This window comes from Scatophagus argus, chromosome 24, assembly GCF_020382885.2.
Source record: "Scatophagus argus isolate fScaArg1 chromosome 24, fScaArg1.pri, whole genome shotgun sequence".
Classification (NCBI taxonomy): domain Eukaryota; kingdom Metazoa; phylum Chordata; class Actinopteri; family Scatophagidae; genus Scatophagus; species Scatophagus argus.
Window position 1 is genome coordinate 3,043,841 of NC_058516.1, and position 20,705 is coordinate 3,064,545.

Here is a 20,705-nt window from a genome sequence, read left to right on the forward strand (position 1 = left end):
TTTGCATTATTATTTGCAAAGAGATGGACTTCTTTCCCTGCACTGAGAGCCTGTTTCTGTTTTGAGTCTACACCTGAGAACACTCTGCAGGGCCATTTCCCACTAAGTCAAGGTTATCCCAGAAAGACCAACATTTGGTTAGCAGTAGTTCTAAATGTGGGTGTGCCAACAGCAAATACACCAAAAGTCAACTGCCTTAAGCGAATTTTCAGTCAACTTATTTTTGACTAAATATTATACAAAAAGAAAAAATGTTAACATTTTCTTTATAATGTCATGTTTTTGCCGTATATCCCTGTGAACACATGAACTGTGGTGTCATCAGTCCCTTACTAAATAAGGCCTGTTTTTGTGTCTTCTTGCACAGCTTTTCACAAAGATACCTTGTGAGCTAATATATATGTATATTTTTAATGACTTGACTAATGACAAAAGAAAACCGTGCAATTGCAGATATTGTCCTTTTAAATTAATTTGTTGAATTATTTTCTATGCATCACTCTATCAGTTTCAGCAAAGGTCATGGGAGTACAGTGGACTGTCAGAAACAGGCTTCATAGCATTAAGAAGCATTTCTAGGTTTTGCGAATTAAATGCAGGTCAGGTAAGGTTAATGAACGAAACATTTTATTAATGTCAAATTATTTGATTTAATTGATGATTTGATGATTTAATTTCTGTTAATTGTCATTCCTCAGAACTCATGAATAACTGTTGTACAACTGTCTGCACAAATCAGCACCTCTTGATATGGAACTACTTGGAGACAAACGCTTTCACGTACCTGCAGGTGATAAGGTGAAAACCTTGAAGCTCCACATCAAGTTTCCTCTATCAGACTGGAAAAACAGCACAGGGAGAGTAGTTTTAATGTCTTGTGTAGAAATTCTTACCAGTGCAGTATACTCAAATAGCAGTGACACTTCCAAGAAACTATGCAGAAAAAAAATCTACTAATATTGATTATTGAAAATTGCTTTAAAATTTGACACATTGCAAAGTCCATAGATCTATCTAACTATAAAGCAAGTAATCTCGGTCTGTCAGTCTTTCTGTATGTCCTTCAAATATCTCAATAACTGTTCATTGATGAGGATCCGAGAAAGTTCTTTACATTTTTGTTAACTTGATGTTACATTCAGCATTCAGTTTCCTTCAACAGTCAGCGTGAGTGAGAAAACTGCCTGCAGCAATTTCACAGACTGTAAATCAACTTCAGTAATCTTTGTTGCCCCACATATAATATATAACCAGAACCAAGTACTCAAATGTTTAAATACTCCAGCTCAGGTTGTCCTATGTATTACAGCAAAGGGTCCAGTATTTTTCTGATCAGTCATCCAACAAACAAGGTAATTTATTTATTATCATCACAGCAGTAGTGTGAAATTTAGATGATCATTACATGAATCAATTATAGATTTGGAGCAATAAAAAAAATAGAATGGTCGATAAATTATTCAATAATCAACTAAACAAAAAAGTAAGATGCAGCCCTAGACGGTGAGCCATAACTCTCTCTCTCTCAACGGTACTGGTTATACTGAACAAGGCGTCAGCAAATGTGGGTTTTAAAGTTTTGCTAACCAGAAGCAAAGCATTTGGCCCGTTGTGAACAGGTTCACCTTGAACGGGTGCTGCTCTCGTCAGAGTGTAAGGACACAATCTTTAGCTCCAAAGAGAGGACATAAAGCTCCTGAAGCTAAAGACAATATTATGACATCAAATATTTGATTTTGATGTCATGAACTGCCTTTATAACTCCAGGGCTGTGTGCATAGGAAAATAATTAAGAAACTGCATAAAAAGCCATCAGCTTCCACCGCTGTAATCATTACTTGTTACAACCGACAAGATGCTTCCCAAGAAACTGCCCACCTTTGCCTGTGAGTATACGACTCGTTTTGTGAAAGCAGCTTTAATATTTATTTTTTAGGATCAATTATTTATTCAATGTTCTGTGTCTTTTAGTACTGGTTGCTGCTTGGTGTTGGACATCTGAAGGTAAATCAGTACAGTTTTTTTTTATGATCCCCTTATTTTCTTCCTTCTCATTTGCATATTTTATCTGCTTTTGTTTCTATATTTCAATCTTTATTTGTTGAAATCTCTTATATTGTAAACTATACTCTGTAATCTTCAAAGGCTATGAATTCATAGCCTGAAGAAATAAAATGATCTACTAATTGAAAAGAAATAAGCAAAGACTGAATGAAAATATCAAAAAAGAAATGGTAGAAATAACATAAAAGGTGTGACTAGGTGTGTTTTAGGTGCTGATCTCTCTCAAGTGATTTATTTACTGACACAATGTGTTACACTGGACTTTCCAGCTAATACATACTTTGATGTGGCGTGTTCTGGAGTAAACAGCGAGCTGAAGTGCCGTATGTATTCTCTTATTTATTTTTCAAAATAACATGAAATAAATTTCATTCACGAGCTTCCATACTCTCTCAAGCTTCAGATCCTCCTTTCTCTCTCCTGCTATCATTTATTGTTACTTTTGAGCTTTTTGATCCATGTTTTTCTGTGTTCAGCTGATGGAGAACTGATTGAGGTGCTGGCAATGGATACTGGTTCAGTACTAAACGCTAAATGCGATGCCAGAAACCAGCAAGCCAGTATCTACGGCACCGCATGCTTACATCCACTGATGTTAGGATGGGTCAAGTCTGTGTAAGTTTTCTATTTATTTATTTCAGAGTTGTTCATTTACGTTTGAATTTTAAAAAAGTCCAAAGAAGGAACACAAATTTGTGCCAAAGAACATGACAAACTGAGCAAAATTGGATTAAAATATTAAATTTATATCTTAAATCTTTTATTTAATCTAACATAAAGTTATGTAACTTTGGGGCCCCAGTTCACTTTCAAGCAGACTCTGATGTTGCTTTGGAGAGGAGATATGTGATCAATCTGTATTAGCTTAACTTAAAGATTGGAATACTTCCTCCAAGACTAGCCATTCCCTTGAGTTTAATTTGTGAAATCTTGTTTTGCTAAGAGTAATGTGCCCTCTCTAAAAACAATGAGGTTTAAGACAGAATAGAACCTTTCCATGCTATGTCTGGTAAAATGTAGTTGCAAAGCTATATTTTTCACAAGATAAATTGCCTGTGCAGACACTCTCTGGTGCATAATAGTGCAACATCTGGACTTTTCCGAATATTTGTCTAGCTGTGACAACCTGGAGCGTTGCCGACTGCCCAAACCCAATATACAGATGTTTACCTGCCCTCTGTTATTCGAACCCTTCATTCAGCTCACCTACAAATGCAAAGCCAAAAATCCTGGTGAGTATGTTGAAGCAGAGCAGAGGACTTTCTGGCATAGAGCAACATAATTCTGCACACATCAATGAAGTTGTTAGGGTGACTTTAGGATCACAAGATCTCATCTTATCTCCTGATGTTTTGACAGAGATGAAGGAAGCTGTTGCATGTGAAAATGATGTTGCTAAGCTCCAGTGTGGTAAGGATGCACCTATAATGCTGTCTGCACTGAAATGGTTGGCTATAGAAAAACGGATTACGCTTTTGGAGGTGGAGAAATGGATACAACTTAATGCAATCAATACTGTATAGATATACTTCCTTTATGAATATAAAAACAGCCACTTTTTTTGATGACACTGTGGAAAAAAAGACATTCATCCGCATTATACTGCAAGATGTTTCTATGACTTATCGACCACTGACAAGCAGAAGAAACCATGAAATCTAATCAGTTTAGTCAAAAGTCAAAATCTGTTTGGGTGTACAGGTGCCAACTGAGCGTACATCTGACAAAGTCTGTATTGTAAAGTGATGACATTTTATTGAGTTTATCAAAACTCCATTAACTGTTAACTGGTTAGGTTTAGCTTAAATTTGTCCTGCCTGTGTTGTGACACATTTTGTCTTCATCTCTTCATCACCCTCAGAAAAGGGAGTTATTGCAATTTTGGAGGCCAAATACGGACGTCTTGACGAAGTCACCTGCATCAACGGCACTTCGTCAATGACCTTCTGTTCGAGCCCATTAGCTAAAAAAGTCGTGCAGGAGAGGTGTGTACTGGTTCAATCAACAAATGATTTTGAACTGAAGCAAAGGGAACATGATATTTGGACTAAACTGTGATTTTTCTTGAATACAGAGCTGCAAAAATAACTCCATTAACAACTATTTTGACAATTGATTAATAGACATAATTAATTAGCATACATTTGCTCGTCCAACCCCATTAAAAGCAAAGATTTGCTGCTTTTCTTTGTCAATTAAGAATAATAAATGAAGAGTCTTTGAGTTTTGCAGTATTGCCTGGAAAAAATAAGCAATTTGAGCACTGTTAGGCACAATTTGGACTCTGAGAAATTGTGATGAGCTTTTTACTTTTTTTTTCTTGAAATTTTCTTGATTTTATACACTTCATTTATTACCACCAAAATAATTTACAGATGAGTCAATAATTAAAATAACAGTTACAGTTAATATTTTCATATATTATAATTATTATTAGTGCGCATACTAATTATTATTAAGTGTAGTACCACGTCCCTGCCTAGCAGGCTTACTGTTAGATTATCAAAATAGCTGGTTTACTTTATCAGCATACAATTCATTTTTTGATTTGGTTTATTTTAATATGAATAACCCTTTCTTTTCTATCAAATATCCTCAGTTGTGCACTCGAAAATAAGTGCGAAGTTGAAGTCTCTTCTGAAAATCTGGGAATACCAATCCATTGCGATATGCTTGCCAAGTACCTTTATGTGTCGTATATTTGTATCTGATTGGTAAGTATAATAAAATGCATGTAGTATGCACAGATTTGCAAAGTATTTAACACACCATTTGATGCCTGGGGATGTTTTCTTGTTTCCTGTTGTAGGAGACTTTCTTCAAATACAAGTATCCCATGGAGGAGCAGTGACTCTATTCTGAAGTCACACATCAAAAAGAGTTATGATTGGATTCATGATTAAAAGAGTGCATCCGATCATTTGTATTTTTGTGTTCTTTGAGCAAGCCCCATCTGCACTAGCACAATTTGATTTTTACATAAAGCACGTTCATCAACATTATGATGGCACATAAGTTAATGCATTTGAGTGGACTGGTCTGAATTATGCACCTAAAATTCCAGTTATGATAGATAAAATCACATCTGTGCTGTGTTTTGGCCAGAAATATGCAGCTGTCATGAAACACTCTGTGATCTATGTTGATATGGTCTTTTATCGCCCTCTTCTGGTAGTTTATGGTGCTTCAGGTACTTCTCAACATCATGACATTATTAAACATTCATCACTTGAACACATCAACATTCACTTTTTGTACGCTGCATCCATATTTTATAAATAAGACAGCTTATTTTGAGTATGCAACAATAAACTGACAAACCTCACAACCAACACGTAACTACAGCACCATTTTCACATTTCTGTTTGTGAAGGGTTGAATCATCAAATACAACCTGTTGAGTGGTGTTTGAACGCATGTTTTTCAACTTTGAACCGTTTCAAGTCTTAGTGTGTAGCTAAACTAACTGCTTTATAGCACTAGCTACCTGAAACACTAACATGGCATCAGCCAACTGCCAGCGAAAAAATTTCCAAAGATTTCCAAATGAAAACTCATAAGCAAAGCTGTTCAACTTTAGCATTAGCATAAAGCTAGCGGCTAATTGTTAACTAAGATTAGCTGAGTCAGTTTGCTGTCTTTGTGACTCTTCTCTAATTTGTGTTATTGTTCAATTGTTTTACCATTTCATAAATAAACATTTCAGCGGTGTTATGACAGCAGTTCAAAGTTTACAAATAAAAACGCAGGTCACCAGGAGACGCTTGTCGCTGCCTGCTTTTCTCTCCATTTCAGCCGTTGATGCGTTTGGCCCAGAAAACACAGGTTGTCGTTCATTACGGTAATGATGGCTCAGTTCCATTCAACTGCCATGACGTTGGGTCAGTATGCACGGTTAGCGAGCCCAGAAAACCGAGGAGCTAGTTGGAATTGAGCCATTATGTATTCGGTTACTTTCGGCTTTTGAAGAGAAATTTAATGTGTCGTCAACTCGTAAATAGCCACTGTTCATCGTATATCCCTTCAAATGTCTGACATAAAGGTTAGCTTATTTAACTTAAAGTAAATGATTACTAATAATTAGTTGTTTGTTTAACATTGAACACTGCAGTTTTAAAAATATTTTGTCTGTTGTTGTTTTGTTATGTTTTAAATTTAAACAATAACTTCCTTTTTGACCTTGTAGTTAATAACCTTGTAAACCTTGTAAATACTAGTTTTAAATCAAGGACCACTTTTCATTTTTTAAAGCTTTCAACTCTATTTCAGTCTTCAGTTTCAACTTGACCATACAGACAGGCATTAAACACACAGACAAGCTGATGACAGTGAACAACACTGAGAAGATAAAAACAATATAGCATCAGGATATCATTTGCCCTGAAATGCACTTTAAAGCTCTTGAAATAACTAATAAGTCGCTATGATTTAAGACTATTTTGTCAAAGTGAAACATCTCATTTTGAAACACAACTGCAAAGATGACTGGCTGGTTCAAAACAAATCTCATGTGTAGCCTACAAAAACCAGAATTATGGGGCCTGTTGAACAGCCGATAAAGCGTCCTTGCACAGAAAAGAACATAATGAAAAGACATTTCTCTGAGACACATTCAAGGATTCAAGGCCAGTCAGATAAAGGCGGCACAGCCGGGTTTGCGTCCCAGCAGACAAAGGCTTTCTGTTTAGTGGGAATGCAGGTGTGTGTTCGATATAACCGCACTGATGTCAAAGCAAGCAGGATATAATTAACACTTTTGCATTATGGGTAACAGAATATTTTCAGCATGTTGAGAAGGTTGCTCTATCGGTTATACAAACACAAGACTATTTTCATTAGAGTGAAACAATTTTGTAGAACTGCTGCAAGCAATTATTATTTACATATCAGTAATGATAAAAATAAATCCAATCAAAGGCTAAACGTTTCCATCTGTCTCTTTACATTAATAGTACACATGTGCAGCATGTGCTGATTTTTCGTTGTTTGAGCTGCAGGACACAAAATAAAAATAAAATGCAGAGACATACCCTCGAAACTGTGTGAAACAGTCACAAAAACAGATAATGCAATATCTCAGCTATCAAGGCCATCCATTGCTATCTTCCATTTGTGCGTTGGCAACAAAATGCTTTTGCTCACAGACTTCACTCAGAGCCACATAGCTGCAGAGCCAAACAAATATGTGTGAGAATAAGGAAAGTCACAGAGGAGAGTCAGTGCTGTGAAGCTAATTGGAACCTCATTTTCATCAAAATTTTGTGCTTTCTGCAACAGTAAAAGCAGTCAGATTTCTGTGAAGGCTGTTTTTGCACTGCAGTGTAGCCAAGTAGTTGTCACACAGGACAGTCATGATGTCCCGTGCCCTCTTCATCCTGGGCCCTTTGTGGATTCACGTTCTGACGCAAGCCTGCAGAGGAGAGGAGCTGCCCCGGGAAGCTGTGTTGTCCTGGTTCAGAGAGCGAGTTCTGGAAAGCCTCGGGCTGGAGGAGCCTCCTCGAACAACAACGCACGCTGCTGATGGGGACGCGGCACAGCCAGAGGCAAGGCACCCACCCCGACAGGCCCCCAGGACAAGCAGGGCAACACAGGTCAACCACCGAACCAATCTGAACAAGGAAACTTCTCAAATAATTCTCTTCCCCAGTTCTGGTGAGAGGCTTCTTTATTTTACCTGAAAAACACCTGTAAAACTCAGTTTCTCTTTCCAGTTTTTCCATGTTAGTGTGTGCCTCTGCTTATTTCCTGATACACACAGTGTACCAGCTGTTGTCTGTGGAAGGTTGAGAGTTTGTAGATTACACATGGAATTATAAATATATCAATTTAGGATGAGCAGCTCCCTCTATATTTTTTTTTTTATAACAGCCACATCAACAGAGGACGAGACTGAAAGTGCTGCAAAGTACTTCCAGAAGGGTTTTGAAGTGATTTAATTCTTGACTTAACTTCCTTCTCTGAAACCACACCACACATGTGCATTACATATGCTTTGCAGATTTGCAGATTTTATGGTGGCGCTACTTCTCATTTGTAAATCTCAGCAGTCTATGTGCTGATCTGAAAGAGTACATACACACTGAAGCCTCCTCTGAGTACCAGCAGGACGTTCAAGAAGCCCCAAATGGTCCCTTAAATTTCACTGATTGCTCTCTAATCTTACGTTGGCAGATTCAGCCTGGGCCAGATCTGACTCAGCTCTTGGAAAAATCACCGACAGCCACTTCACATATTACTTCCAGCCCTCCATGAACAACCACGAGACCCTGATCACCTCTGCCCACTTCTGGTTCTATGCAGGGGAGGGAGCCACAGCCAACTCCTCAGCCCAGCTGTTCATTTTAACTTCAGCACAGCAACTTCTTCAGGTGGCAGAAGCTCCATCAGCGATGAGCTCAGACAGATGGACAACCTTCCAGCTGGATCGAAACCTGCTGGCTGCTGTGGCTGAGGGTCCTTTTCTGCTCCAGGTCCGATGTCCAGACTGTCAGTGCCATGCCAACGAACCAGACAAGACACCCTTTCTTCACCTCCATGCTCAGCCTCGTGGCCATATCCGTTCACCCCGCCAGGCACCAGTAACCATTCCCTGGTCTCCTTCCGCTATCTACGTGCTCCAGCGACCCTCCCTGGAGAGACCCCAGCACAGCGACTGTCACCGAGTAGAGACTGAAATCAGCTTCGAGGAGCTGGGCTGGGACAACTGGATTGTGCATCCAAAGGTGCTGACTTTCTACTACTGCCACGGGAACTGCTCGGCCTGGGATCGAACCACCGCCACGATGGGGATCACACAGTGCTGCGCTCCGGTCCCAGGGACCATGAAGTCCCTGAGGATCACCACGACATCTGATGGCGGGTACTCGTTCAAGTATGAGACCTTGCCCAACATTATACCCGAAGAGTGTACTTGTATCTAAACATTAAAGCTTAAAGAGCTAGGTTCACACAAATTACAAAGTTTTCCTTACACCAAGTGATATGTAGGCATGTTTGGCTTCATGTGCTGAGGAACTGAGACTTCTGACATTCAGACAAGTTGCAGTTCAGTTTTCCAAATGTAATGTTTACATGCTTAAATAGCATATTCTTTTCACTTCCAACTGTTTAAATGGTGGCATGAGATTTAAAAGTGGATCTCAAACTCCCAGCACAAAAAAAATCAAAATTTAGAAGCTAGAAAATTATTTTCCATAATTGGGCCGAACCAACCCTTTAAACCTATTTTACCATTACTGATCACAGAGACGCTTATCTTATTTTTGGCATTTTTAATTCAAGGACACTCCTTAAGTAAAAATAGTACTGTTGTGATTCTCACCTTTAGAGGGCAGTGTAGGCCTACTTTTACACTGCACCATCTCACAGTCCGACTTGTCCTGTTTGCTGGGAGAGCAATGTATATTAAAATTGCTGATTTAATTCAGTGGAATTCAGTGTCTTCTGTAAATACCAAACATTTAAAATCACATGAGAACATTTCACATTACCTGCCCATTTTCTCTTATTCTACATGTCAGTTTTAGTGTCAAACACAAATTCAATCTTTAAGTCCCTGATTGATATCTTTTCTAATCAACTAATGGATTTGTCAGTTCGCAAAGTAACAAACAGGCTCTGACAGACAAAAATACGGGGAAAAATAGACAGCAGCTTTATCACAGAACAAAAAAAAAAAGCTGAGTCCAAAGACCAACACTTATCATTCAAATATATTTATTTACTCTGAAGACAAAATAATCTCTACAAAAACTACAAAACTTGCAATAGGAAAAAAAAGTATAAACCATGAAAGAAGTACCATATTCAAAATGGAATGTCGTACCTTGCAGTAAGTAGCAAAACTGAATGTGAGATGATTACAAACATACAGCATCAAACAGCTCTTCGGAAATCTGTAGGTTCATTTCTTTAAAACCAGCTGACAGGCTGTGAAGAAGCACGAGCTTTGTATGAACATGGGAAGCTATTGATCAAAAGTCTGGCAATCAATCTGAAGATTAAATGCGTTTAAATGGCACCAGGCGACTGCATCAGCAGCCGAGTGTCATCCTGCGTTTTTCCAACATGCATGAAAGCATCTGTGTGTGTGTGCACAATGCAAGGGCAGCGGTGCATATTAAAGACGGAAAATGTGTCTCAACATAGAAGAATGTAAATTTCGAAAGACAAGGTTGGTATGTCATTGTTGAGAGTAGCCCAGAAGACAGATGTTTCCAGCTGTTGAGCAAAAAAAAAAAATCCCACAAAAATTATATTTAACATTTTGCACAAACACAGCGAATCGTTTTTATAGTACATAATTTAGGGGAGAAAACAATTTACTAACATCCAAGAACCTTCGTTTCAGCAGTCATGTGAAATGGGTGGCATTCATGCCACACTTCCTTCCAGACAAAGGTAATCTCAAACTCAAGTACTGGCAAAATAAATGTCGCATTTTAAATGAAGTGATTGGGCAACACAGATGATTGGAAATTCCTTGCAACATTTCCTGTCGATAAAGAATTCAAGCATTTCCCAGGTAAACATTTTGGCCGATTGGAGTAAATACACACGCTTCAAAATTCTGTCAAATATTTCGGAAATGGTGTGGTATCTGGCAAATAATAAACCAACATCAAATCTGTTTAAATTAAAGATGAAACATGACGAGCACAGGTTAGGCCACTTGTGCCATTGGAAAAAAAAAAAAAAAAAAGAAAAAGAATAATATAAAAAAGTTGCTGCACACGGTCCAGAAATGACATAACCCAAGGCTGTGTTGTTTGAGATTCTCTCGGAGGCCAGCAAAGTGAGACATTCAGCGACATCTTATAAACAGAGAGCTTCTCTCTTTTGTGAGGAAGACAACAGAAGTACATTTTGCCAGGGGAGTTTAATGCTTTCAGTAAATCCTTACAAGGTCTGAAATGGACGAGCCACAAAAACACAGAGTGGGCGAAAGAACAGGGTGTAGACTGGGTTTTATCCGAAGGCACGGTGGAGGTTTTGGATGTACTTTGGCAAGCAGAAACTCTGGAGCAGGCTTTCAAGTTTGGAGTCGTTTAGATGAACCATTTGTCACAACACAGCTGGGTCAGCATTTTTCTTTCTTTCTGACTGACCCCTAATACTGAAAGGCAGATTACTCTCATCCACACACACACACACTCACTCTGGTCTCCCTCAGTGGTCTGACTGCACTCCGCTATGTGCTTCCCCCATGTGTTTAAAGGCCAGTAGGAATGAAGGGCAGACGTTTGAGGCAGGAAGCACGCTCAGGCATGTATTCCTGGGAGATGAAGAGGCAAAACGGAGAAACAGTCAGCATTTGTGCTCATTTCAAACCTCCACGGGTGATGTGACATCTTGCTGACTTTAGGTCAGACCTTATGTGAACCAAATAAATCATGAATTGAATAAAAAAAGTGTTCACAATGGAGCTGAAATAATTAAGTCGATACACAGAACATTATTTTGATAACGGATTAATCATTGATTTATTTATTTATATAAAATTTTAGAAATATCTGCAAATATACTCAGACCACATTCTGGCAATGTTTTCATTACCTTTCTCACTCGCCTCTCCCTGCTTTTCCTGGGCAAAGTTGAGGCGGTTCTGCTCAGCAGCCGACTGCGCAGCTGTGTTGACCTCGGGGCTGCTGCTCCGGGAAGGGCTTCCTTCATCTACCTGGTAGGCCAGGTCCAGGTGCTGCTGGGCCAGCTTCAGATGCCTCCTCAACCGCTCCAGCTCCCTGGATGACGGCCCCTCATCACCGAAGCTATCCCGCCCGGAGTCACCCATTGGCGAGTCCCTCAGCGGTCCTTTCAGTTTCTCCTTCTTCATGGTGGCATGGTATCCAGGTGGAGCTGTAGGCATGGCACGCGAGGAGGACGGACGAGGAGCACGAGAGTTGAGGGTGGCCCGCCTGCGGAAGGTGTCACGGATGCCACCGATCCCCAGATGGATCATTTCAAAGACGGTAAGAAGCAGACAGAGGAGAGAGACCACATACATCACCAGCAGGAAGATGGTCTTCTCGGTGGGGCGGGACACGAAGCAGTCCACAGTGTGCGGGCAGGGCGAGCGAGTGCAGACGTAGGAGGGTATCACCTCAAAGCCGTAGAGGATGTACTGACCGAAAAGGAAGGCAATCTCAAAGGCGGAGCGCCACAGCAGCTGGCACACATAGATTTTCATCAGGCCGTCACGCTGGATCCGCCGGCGGCCGTCATGCTTTTTCTCTGAGGCTTGAAAATGGAGAAACACTGGTCAGAATCTGATCTAATTATCATCACAAACAGGCAGGCAAGTTCAAATCTCCACCTTACTTTTTTCAGCTTTGTTGGGCTTCTCTTGTTCAATCTCTTCAGCAATCATGGGATCCTCCTCTCCGTTGTTCTCTGCCTCCTCGTAGCCTCGAGCTGCCCCACGGTTGACGATGGGCATCCTCTTCTTCTGGTTCCGGAGAGGCCGGTACTCGCTGTCTTCCATGCGAGCAATCCTGTGCATGGCGAATCCCAGGTACATAATGGTGGGGGTGGTGATCAAGATCACCTGGACAAAAAAAAAAAAAAAAAAAAGAAGAAGAAGAATTAAGCTCAACTCAATTATTCGGAAACAATATTTTTCGGACAATCGCTGCAGACTGATATGTGATATCCAGCTCACCTGAAAGATCCAGAATCGGACATGTGAGAGTGGCGCGAACGCATCGTAGCACACGTTCTCACACCCAGGCTGCTGTGTATTGCACACAAATGCGCTCTGTTCATCATAGTAGATGGTTTCACCGCCAACGGCCGTCAGCACGATGCGGAAGATGATGAGGACTGTCAGCCAGATCTTCCCCACAAAGGTGGAGTGGTTGGAGATCTCATCCAGCAAACGAGTTAAGAAGCTCCAACTCATGATGCCAAGGTGACCGGGGAGCTAAATGAGCTCTGGATGAAAACAAACAGAACACTGATTGTTAATACTTTTTCTTTTTCTAAATTGCGGATGCACCACATGTGGTCTTGGGCAGCATTTTCCCTTCTGGTTGCACCTCTAGAGAGGAAAAAGTTTTCTTTTATTTCCACTGTGCATCTAGAAAAAGAAACTACAAGCAGTATTTAGCCAATTCACACAGCGTAAGTTTTATGTCAAAGCTGAAGCAGTTAGTTACTGACCCGAAAATTATTGGCAATTTTTAAAAATTATTTCACTTTCAGTGGAGAAAAAAAAGGGCAAAAATTATTTCCAGCATCTCATGCACAAAATTTGCTCATTTTGTTTAGATTCCTATGGTATTAAACTGAAATGTTTTTGGCTTTTGGTCTGTTGGTTGGACAAAACAAGACATCTGTAGACGTCAGACTGCAGGAAATCATGACGGACGTTCACCATTTTCTGACATGAGAAAACGGTCAGTGGATTATTCAAAAATGGAAACAGACACAGCGAGTGACCTTTTCAAATACTCCCCACTGGACTAATACAAAGTGTACACATGCATCGAACTGCCAGGTTTACACATCTACACAATGATTAAAGAATGCAAGAGGCAAATACTGCACACAAGTATTTTATGTAGACCTCAACCGCAGGGCTGAGACATAAACACAGCCACATGTTTCATCTTAATCAGACGCAGATCTCTCAGACATGCAGGTATCCATGCGTAAACTATGCAACACACCGTCAATCAGTCCTGCTGCTCAGAGCAAACTCGTCCTGGTAGCAGTTTGGTAAACCTACATTCTCACAGCGCCCTCCCATTCCAGGCTTGAGCTGTTTAATCCGAACATCAAAGTGCTGGCTGGCAAATTGCAGCTAGCTGTGAGGAGACCTGCTGCGGCTGTGGACGGCAGGAATTACAATACTAAAATGGTGGTAGGAATTTATTTCTTGCCACATTGCCAGAAGTTGTTCCATTAAAACCCCGGTCTGATAACTTAACATGATCAAGACAGAAAGAAAAGAACAGAGTCACAGCTCATTACAAGTGACAGCTTTTCCAGAAAAGCTTGATTTACCATATTGTGGAGGAGGCAAAATTCACACTTCAGACTTTGTACAGCAGTTTGATAACTTGGCAATCAAAAACTGAACTTTCAATAACACAAATAGAACTAAAATAACTAAAGAAGGTTTGTAATCTTTCAAAACTACCTTCTCTGCATTGTACTTACAAAACAAACCCTAAAAAAACAGGGTGTAGCAAAGAAAATAACCAGAATTTCATGACTCATTGCAACAGGACAAGGCTTTAGCCATTACAAGCATCTGAAGGCATGTCTCCTCACATTAATGCACTATGCTTAGGCCCTCCCTCACCAGGTTACTCATCCATTTCTTTATGAAATTCTTTGCCCCGGCTGCCACCTTCGGATACTTAGAAACGGTTAGGCCGACTTGCCTGAGCCTGACCACAAAAATACTCTTCCAAATCCAAATCCTTCAAGTTAAAGACACCCATCAGCTCCACCAACGCTATGAAAACACGTTAGCCTGTCTTGGCTAGATCCAGAAAATTACAGGCTTCTCAGATCTAAAAGCAAGCTGGAAACATTTCCTTCGTTAAACCTTTTTAAAAAGGCAAGAATCACCCACTACAGCGCCATTGCACCATTAAAAACCTTCCCCTGTGCCTAAAAGTACGTGTTGATTCTTGTTGGTGGGAAACGGTTAATTGTTTGAAAAAAAACTTTACTCTGTGACCCTGAAAGAAAGTCTGAGACAGGAAGAAGCACAGCTGTGAGGTGACATCTGTTTTACCCCAACATGCAATTACAAAACTCCGCCTAAATGGTCTTTGAGCAGAGGTGTTTAACACATTACATGGAAAATGCACTTTGAAACAGACACACAAACTCCAGCAGTGACATTTATACTTAAGTGACTTGGTTACAACTGTTTTCTCCATGTGTTCTCACAGACATAAACGTCCACAGTGCCACATTTTTCTCACTGAGGCTCATTTGTCACTTTAAACATCATCCATCTCATTCTGTTCAACTGAAACTCCTTCTTGTGACCTGATATCCAGTCTTCTTTGCTTCAAACCGCACTTTGAGGACACATGCGGTTACGCAAATTACCTACCAGAAACACATTTCAAGAAATTAAAGCCATCATCTAACACCAGGAGTCACAGAACACATCAAAACAGGCTTTACAGCCAAAACAAGACATCTCAAGTGGGCCTCCAGGGCATTCTACCCCTGCTCGTGCCATTTCATAATCAACCTTTAAACAAACTTATCACTACACCTAAGTCACCTGGGAGAAACACAAACGTTACCTGGAAACTTAACACCTACTGGATATAATCTGACCTTGCCAACAGACGATAGCAATGCAGTACTGGACCTGATTGGCTCGTGGGGCCACTGCAGTAAAACTGTTGAGATATTCAAACCACAACATGCCAAATTAAGTCAGTCAAATGTCTGCGCTGTTAACATTCTCTCATCTTCTTATGTTTTAAGCTTTTCTTGTGGCTTGCGTGCCACTGAACAAAACTAACACACTGCAAAAAGCTCATCTGCAAGTTAATGCACAACATCCATTAAATGTCTCTGAAACATCACAGTCCGGGTGGTACAGACTGGCTGCCAGATCATTTCAGACTTGTGGTGCAGAGCCAAATTGTTACCGTAATTCCAGACACCAGTGGGTCAAAGTGCAGTTTTGATTCTTTGCTGTTGATCGCTGTGATATAAACTCCAGGCAGCAGGTGTTAGTTCTCCAAAGAGGTGTTCAGCTCCTGCTAAGAACCTCTGAAATGTCTCCAGGAGGTGCAGGGCTAAAAGGGAAAAAATTAAAAATCAAAAAACCAACAAAAGAAAAAAACCTTTCCTCACACAGTAGACAGACGAAAGGCACTCTCTACAGCCCTCTCACTTCCATCCTCCTCTCCACATGAACACGTAAAGATAAACAAGTAACTCATCACCAAACATTCCATTTAACCTGGACAAACCGGCTGGCGAGCTCACGTTAATGCAGACATGTTTGCAATCCCAGCCTCCCAACAGCTAACCAAAGAGAGCTTTTAAACAGTAGCTTATTTGCTCGTGTGGGCTAAACCCAGCTCAACTGATTTAATGGCTTTTCTGCTTCAGGAGTCACTCGGCTCCAGGAGGAGACGGAGGGGGTTGGAGAGTTTTGGGCAACGGATCTGGACAAAGCGAAGGCGAGTTAACATTCCTGCCTAACCAAAAGCAGAAAGCTGGATTTTAGGGTTCAGGGAGCAGACAGAGGGCACAGGCAGTCTGAGCAACAAGACAGGAATACAACACCTACAAATGTCAATCATTGCTCCTCTGTGGTGTCACTGGTGTGTGTGTGTGTGTGTGTGTGTGTGTGTAGAGGATACTGTTTTACTGATTCTGACTTTGCAAAAAAGACACCCAGAGGGCAACAAGAGTTTATCCACAGTCTTCTGTTTCAAATAAGCAGTAAAAGGATATTGAGAGGAGGTTTAAAAGAACCTCAGCAGAACTGTTGAGGTCTACGAACACGCTTTGCTGAGTCAGACTGAAATGTTTTGGAAATTGTGGCATTCCTGGAGGAAAACAAAGTGCTGCCAAGCTTCAGTGGGGAAACAAAAATCCGGTGAATTAGAAGATGAAGCCATCACTTCAAAGAGTCAGACACGCGATTAGTTGGGAAAGTCAAAACCACTATTAGTACAAGAAATAGTCATTAAAAAAACAAAGGAAAATCACTGTAATGTGTCCAGTCTGCAGTGTGGGTGTATTTGGCTGGTCTTGATGTGGCAGTTGTGAATGTCCTCTGATATTAAAAAAATAGCCTTTTGGCTTGTTTTATAAAACTGTATCAGCTTATAACATGTAGTGTCGAACTAGAAGCGACTTTTGCAAAGCCTTACGTGCTGCCATTTAAACTTTAAACAGACAGAAAACAGAAAACAGGACTTGGTCGCGACTCACCGTTCTCCGGCACGCACGGATCCGCAGCTCGTTACGTGGAACCCAATTCGCAAATTTAGATTCAACTCTGCTCGTAAAACACAATTCGCGGGTGTCAAAAAACTCCTCGGAGGCTCAGATGGGCTGTAAGAAGAAACTGAAGCGTCCCAGCAAAGTTTTCGTGATGCCAGACACCCACCTTCTGCGCTCCGATCTGCGCGTCTGCTCTCCTCGCGCTTAATTGCTCGACCAGGTTTTCCTAATTAGTGCGCGCTCTCATCGGCTTCTGCGTGCGTCCGCGTCCGAAGGAGTCCGTCAGAGTGCACCCGTTCGGCCCGTTTTGACCCCATGTGTCGGGGTCCAGCGAACGACACGACAAAGAAAGACCTCAGATTTCTTCAAGGTCCGACTCCCCTCCTCTTCCTCCTCCTCCTCCTCCTCCCTCGCCCCCCCCTCCGCGTGCTCCCTCACCTCCTCCACGTAACTTGGCGACGTTCATGAAGAGGCCCTCGCCTGAAACCTGAGACTCGCGACGCTGGCTACTGTTCTGCACCCGCGACAAAGGACTACAGGAGTCCTATTATAGATTTTATAACATGATGATGCTTTTAAAAAGTTCCAGTTAAACCCCAGGACTCCGCGGGGAATTTATGGTAATTTTACTGGAGATAAAAATACCGTGAGGCACAATAAAGACTCTATAACGCCTCTTGTTTGAGTCATGTTGGCTCCCCAGTAAAACAAAGACAACAATGCCTGATAATGAAACATTTATCCATTCGAATACATTCCTTATAAAGCTCCCCTACGCATCCCAAAGGCCTGTCTGTGCAGTGAAACCACTGGAATGACAGGAAGCCAAATACTTTCATCTCAAACATCCCCAAACGTCCAGGCCTGCAGCTCAGATGCCACTTTATTAGGTGCACTAACACAGCAGCCCTGCAGCAAGTTTTACACAAACTACAACTGCAAGTTGAGTCATCATTTTTACTTAAACAACAATAGAGACGAACAGTTGTTGTGTGGGACTTGTGTACCGAATGAACTGGCTCTGGAGTGGATGTATCATTACACACATATTTAAAGGGGTACTCCATGCACTTCTATAAAATGGGGGGGGGACTTATGAGAAACACATTTCGAAAATAACGGTCCAAAAGATGCAGCAGAAGCCAATTTTTCCTCACTTTTAGTCCACATTACGAGGGGAGCTTAAAACAAAGGATTTAACACTTCCCATAATGCAACTTGATATCATCTTTCATAAGTCCCACCCCGTGTTCAGATTCCACACCTAGTTTGTAACCCGTTTTTGGTAACCGAGCTGAGATAACCCTGTCGACATCACCCTGGAACTGCTTTCAAAAGCTCCTCTACTTTCCGTGTAAAATTAGTGGAGCGCCCCTTTAGACACCTGAGAAGGTTTATGTTGTTAGGATCTGTTTACATTCTGATGTCTTTTTTTAAGCTGAAAAGGTCCACTGAGTGAAACAATACCATAATCAAATCATTCCTCTGTCTGCAGAGGACCGCGTGTTATCCCCCGGACTGCTGCTTGGCCAGCCTGACACAGCGCTGCGTGACTGCAGCTTTCAGACAACAAGCCCACCATCCAGGAATTTAGCCGACTCAAAACAACAGCTCTCTTGCTGCCATGCACGGTACAGCTGTAGTGCTCCTGATTTACCAGAGGACCTAAAATGTTTGGAGGAGGCTGTGGGAAGTCGAGTCAGGCCAGATGCCTGCGCCCGGCCAATTCGCCGTGGCTGCATCCCAGCTCCTCCTCAGACTAACTATCCTCCCTGCTTCCCTCTGGTTCTCTGGACCAACTGATGCATGAACTCATTCACCTGCAATTTCATGTTTACCAACAAAAATAATGAATCTCCTGGTGTCATGAGGAAAGGTGTGACAGTTAGGGGCCCATAGCTTGACAGGGGCCAAAAAATAACTCTTGGATTATGCAGTTTAAACCGAATGGGCTCAAAATTCCTTCCTGCACCCCTGCAGTGAATATCTTAAGTGCCTGAACGAGGACTCACTGGAATGGAACACTTTAGATTTTTGCCCACCTGCAAAGCACACAGACTTCTCATGCTGAATGTACGCATGTTGTGGTTATGTTTTAGCATCAGGCTCGATTGCTTGTTTCCTCCCTAAAACTCTGCGACATAAATTTGTGGTGTGAAATCATTATGACTCATGGATTTTTTAAGGCTGAGTTTCTGGGCTCATTAATTTGACCGTAGTTTAGGCCAAAAACAAAAGGATTCAGTATTTTATTCCTGGCAGGATGGACTAGGCGCATTTCAGAAAATACAAGAGAAAATGAACAATTAACACATGGGGAAGGATAATAAAAATCTGAAATGCATGGCTTAATATGGGCATGTGAGGGTGAGAAAAATGGTCCCAGAAGCAATAAAATAGAATTAATGATGCACATGTACTTCACCATTGACTCAGTTTTATGTACGTGCTTTCTTTACTTTCAATTATACTATTTTTTCACCAGACTTTTAGGGGAAAACTGCACTTTCAGACACTAATTGCCAGCTTCCCCACAAGAAGGAAAAACAGAAAATCACGAAGGACAAATCTGATTATTTCAAGACAAAAGTTTCATGTCTAGCTGTGTGTAAATTGTCAAAAAAAACAAAACAAAACAAAACAGCGGTTCATGCACCCCAACCTCTAAGATTTTCAGAAGAAATGATCACTTTCAGACACTCCTCTAACACAACTCAGCAGAAAGGAAGCAGGAAGTCAGGGGAAAAAGAGGCTGAGGTCTGTGGTGTACATTTTCCTGCTTTTTGGTTCCAATTCAAACACTTAATGTATTTATTGTTGACTTATGTTTGAAAAAAATCCTAAAATCTCAACATGAGCAGCTGCAGCTGCAACGCATGACTTCTTTATATGACAGCTTTGTCGATTCTTTCCGCATGTTCCCTTTAAATCCTTTGGATCCTTTGGATCCGTTCACATCTGTGACAGAGCTGCAATGTGTCAACAGAAACAGAAACAGAAACCTCTTTTATTATTTGGGAGGTTTTAGGTTTCCAACCTTCTGAGGCGACAAACAGTCCAACTGCAGTGACTCCACCTGCACCTGACCTTTGACCCTCATTTGCGAAAGTGCAAAATTCTACCACAAAACGCTCTTTTGTTCATTGCATAAAGAACAGTGGAACCAGGCTGCACATGGAAGCGGCTGAGCAGCCACCGTTCATACGTGTTCAAACCTGCTCACTGGTCCACGAATCAGGTCTTTGTCAGCCATTTGGGTGCAACTGAAGGTGATCCGGGTCTCTCCAAAACGCATGTGCACAGCACATGTACTGCACCAGCGGCTAAAGAAATATTTACACTGTGAAATTAGTTAACGCACCGTAATGCAATCAAGCCGGGACTCAGCTTTGCTTGGAGGCGGTGGGACTGGCAGTTTGGTTGCTGAGTGGCGAAAAGAATTGTGCCCAACCATACAGCCACAGGTTTCATCCAGCAATCAAATATCCATGACTTCTTCCTGGGATTTTTAACATTCCTGCAACGATTCTGCTTTTAACTGGAGCCACAAAGCTAACCCAGTAAAGTGCAAATGCTTTATGAACAAAGCAGCTGTACACACTATTACTTCTCATTTCGAGCCATGCAGTCTTACAAACCAGGGCTTTGACTCGCGCTTACCAGAAAAGAAGCTCATCAATCACCTGACTCACAGACAGGAGTCT

At 41.3% G+C, this 20,705-nt stretch overlaps 4 protein-coding genes across 12 annotated transcripts in view; 2 read left to right on the forward strand and 2 right to left on the reverse strand.

Moving 5' to 3' along the window:
- The window catches only part of spega (striated muscle enriched protein kinase a), a 51,425-nt gene extending 45,447 nt beyond the window's left edge, over positions 1 to 5,978 (reverse strand). For 2 of the 5 annotated variants that reach the window (XM_046382211.1, XM_046382208.1), the window contains exons 1-2: positions 5,819 to 5,977; positions 785 to 839 (exon numbers count right to left, since the gene is read on the reverse strand). In XM_046382211.1, the coding sequence (XP_046238167.1) occupies positions 785 to 839; positions 5,819 to 5,926 (163 nt within the window). In that variant the 5' untranslated portion in view covers positions 5,927 to 5,977. Of the gene's footprint in view, positions 1 to 784; positions 840 to 4,833; positions 4,917 to 5,799 lie in introns of those variants that run through there. The other 3 variants (XM_046382207.1, XM_046382216.1, XM_046382213.1) reach the window with 3 other exon arrangements.
- Positions 1,818 to 4,981, forward strand: LOC124055404 (rhamnose-binding lectin-like). The gene is made up of 9 exons (XM_046382227.1): positions 1,818 to 1,886; positions 1,972 to 2,004; positions 2,334 to 2,387; positions 2,541 to 2,679; positions 3,181 to 3,296; positions 3,424 to 3,474; positions 3,926 to 4,049; positions 4,664 to 4,778; positions 4,874 to 4,981. The coding sequence occupies exons 1-8, from the start codon at positions 1,856 to 1,858 to the stop codon at positions 4,773 to 4,775; spliced, it is 660 nt and encodes a 219-aa protein (XP_046238183.1). The 5' UTR covers positions 1,818 to 1,855; the 3' UTR covers positions 4,776 to 4,778; positions 4,874 to 4,981.
- Positions 5,979 to 7,165: 1,187 nt separating the features above from the next.
- Positions 7,166 to 9,493, forward strand: inha (inhibin subunit alpha). The gene is made up of 2 exons (XM_046382224.1): positions 7,166 to 7,716; positions 8,236 to 9,493. Exons 1-2 carry the CDS (start codon positions 7,416 to 7,418, stop codon positions 8,982 to 8,984), a joined length of 1,050 nt encoding a protein of 349 aa, XP_046238180.1. The 5' UTR covers positions 7,166 to 7,415; the 3' UTR covers positions 8,985 to 9,493.
- Positions 9,494 to 9,763: 270 nt separating this feature from the next.
- LOC124055400 (gap junction gamma-1 protein-like) lies at positions 9,764 to 17,392 on the reverse strand. Of its 5 annotated transcripts, XM_046382220.1 has the most exons (6): positions 17,168 to 17,392; positions 16,990 to 17,056; positions 12,722 to 12,993; positions 12,382 to 12,607; positions 11,620 to 12,300; positions 9,764 to 11,338 (listed from the first exon to the last, which is right to left on the reverse strand). In XM_046382220.1, the coding sequence occupies exons 3-6, from the start codon at positions 12,959 to 12,961 to the stop codon at positions 11,325 to 11,327; spliced, it is 1,161 nt and encodes a 386-aa protein (XP_046238176.1). In that variant the 5' UTR covers positions 12,962 to 12,993; positions 16,990 to 17,056; positions 17,168 to 17,392; the 3' UTR covers positions 9,764 to 11,324. The 5 variants fall into 5 exon arrangements, with proteins under 5 accessions (XP_046238176.1, XP_046238177.1, XP_046238175.1 ...); XM_046382221.1 differs by lacking the exon at positions 16,990 to 17,056; XM_046382219.1 differs by having other exon boundaries at positions 16,990 to 17,391.
- Positions 17,393 to 20,705: the final 3,313 nt, after the last annotated feature.

Excerpts from the sequence above, each read along its gene's own strand:
- LOC124055404 (XM_046382227.1), top strand. The coding sequence starts at position 1,856 with ATGCTTCCCAAGAAACTGCCCACCTTTGCCT. Across the intron at positions 3,475-3,925 it reads TGTTGCTAAGCTCCAGTGTG|AAAAGGGAGTTATTGCAATT; the intron begins GTAAGGATGCAC and ends CATCACCCTCAG. Across the intron at positions 4,050-4,663 it reads AAAAAAGTCGTGCAGGAGAG|TTGTGCACTCGAAAATAAGT; the intron begins GTGTGTACTGGT and ends AAATATCCTCAG.
- LOC124055400 (XM_046382221.1), bottom strand. The coding sequence starts at position 12,961 with ATGAGTTGGAGCTTCTTAACTCGTTTGCTGGATGAGATCTCCAACCAC. Across the intron at positions 12,608-12,721 it reads TCCGATTCTGGATCTTTCAG|GTGATCTTGATCACCACCCC; the intron begins GTGAGCTGGATA and ends TTTTTTGTCCAG. Across the intron at positions 12,301-12,381 it reads GCCCAACAAAGCTGAAAAAA|CCTCAGAGAAAAAGCATGAC; the intron begins GTAAGGTGGAGA and ends TCCATTTTCAAG.
- inha (XM_046382224.1), top strand. The coding sequence starts at position 7,416 with ATGATGTCCCGTGCCCTCTTCATCCTGGGCCCTTTGTGGATTCACGTT. Across the intron at positions 7,717-8,235 it reads AATTCTCTTCCCCAGTTCTG|ATTCAGCCTGGGCCAGATCT; the intron begins GTGAGAGGCTTC and ends TTACGTTGGCAG.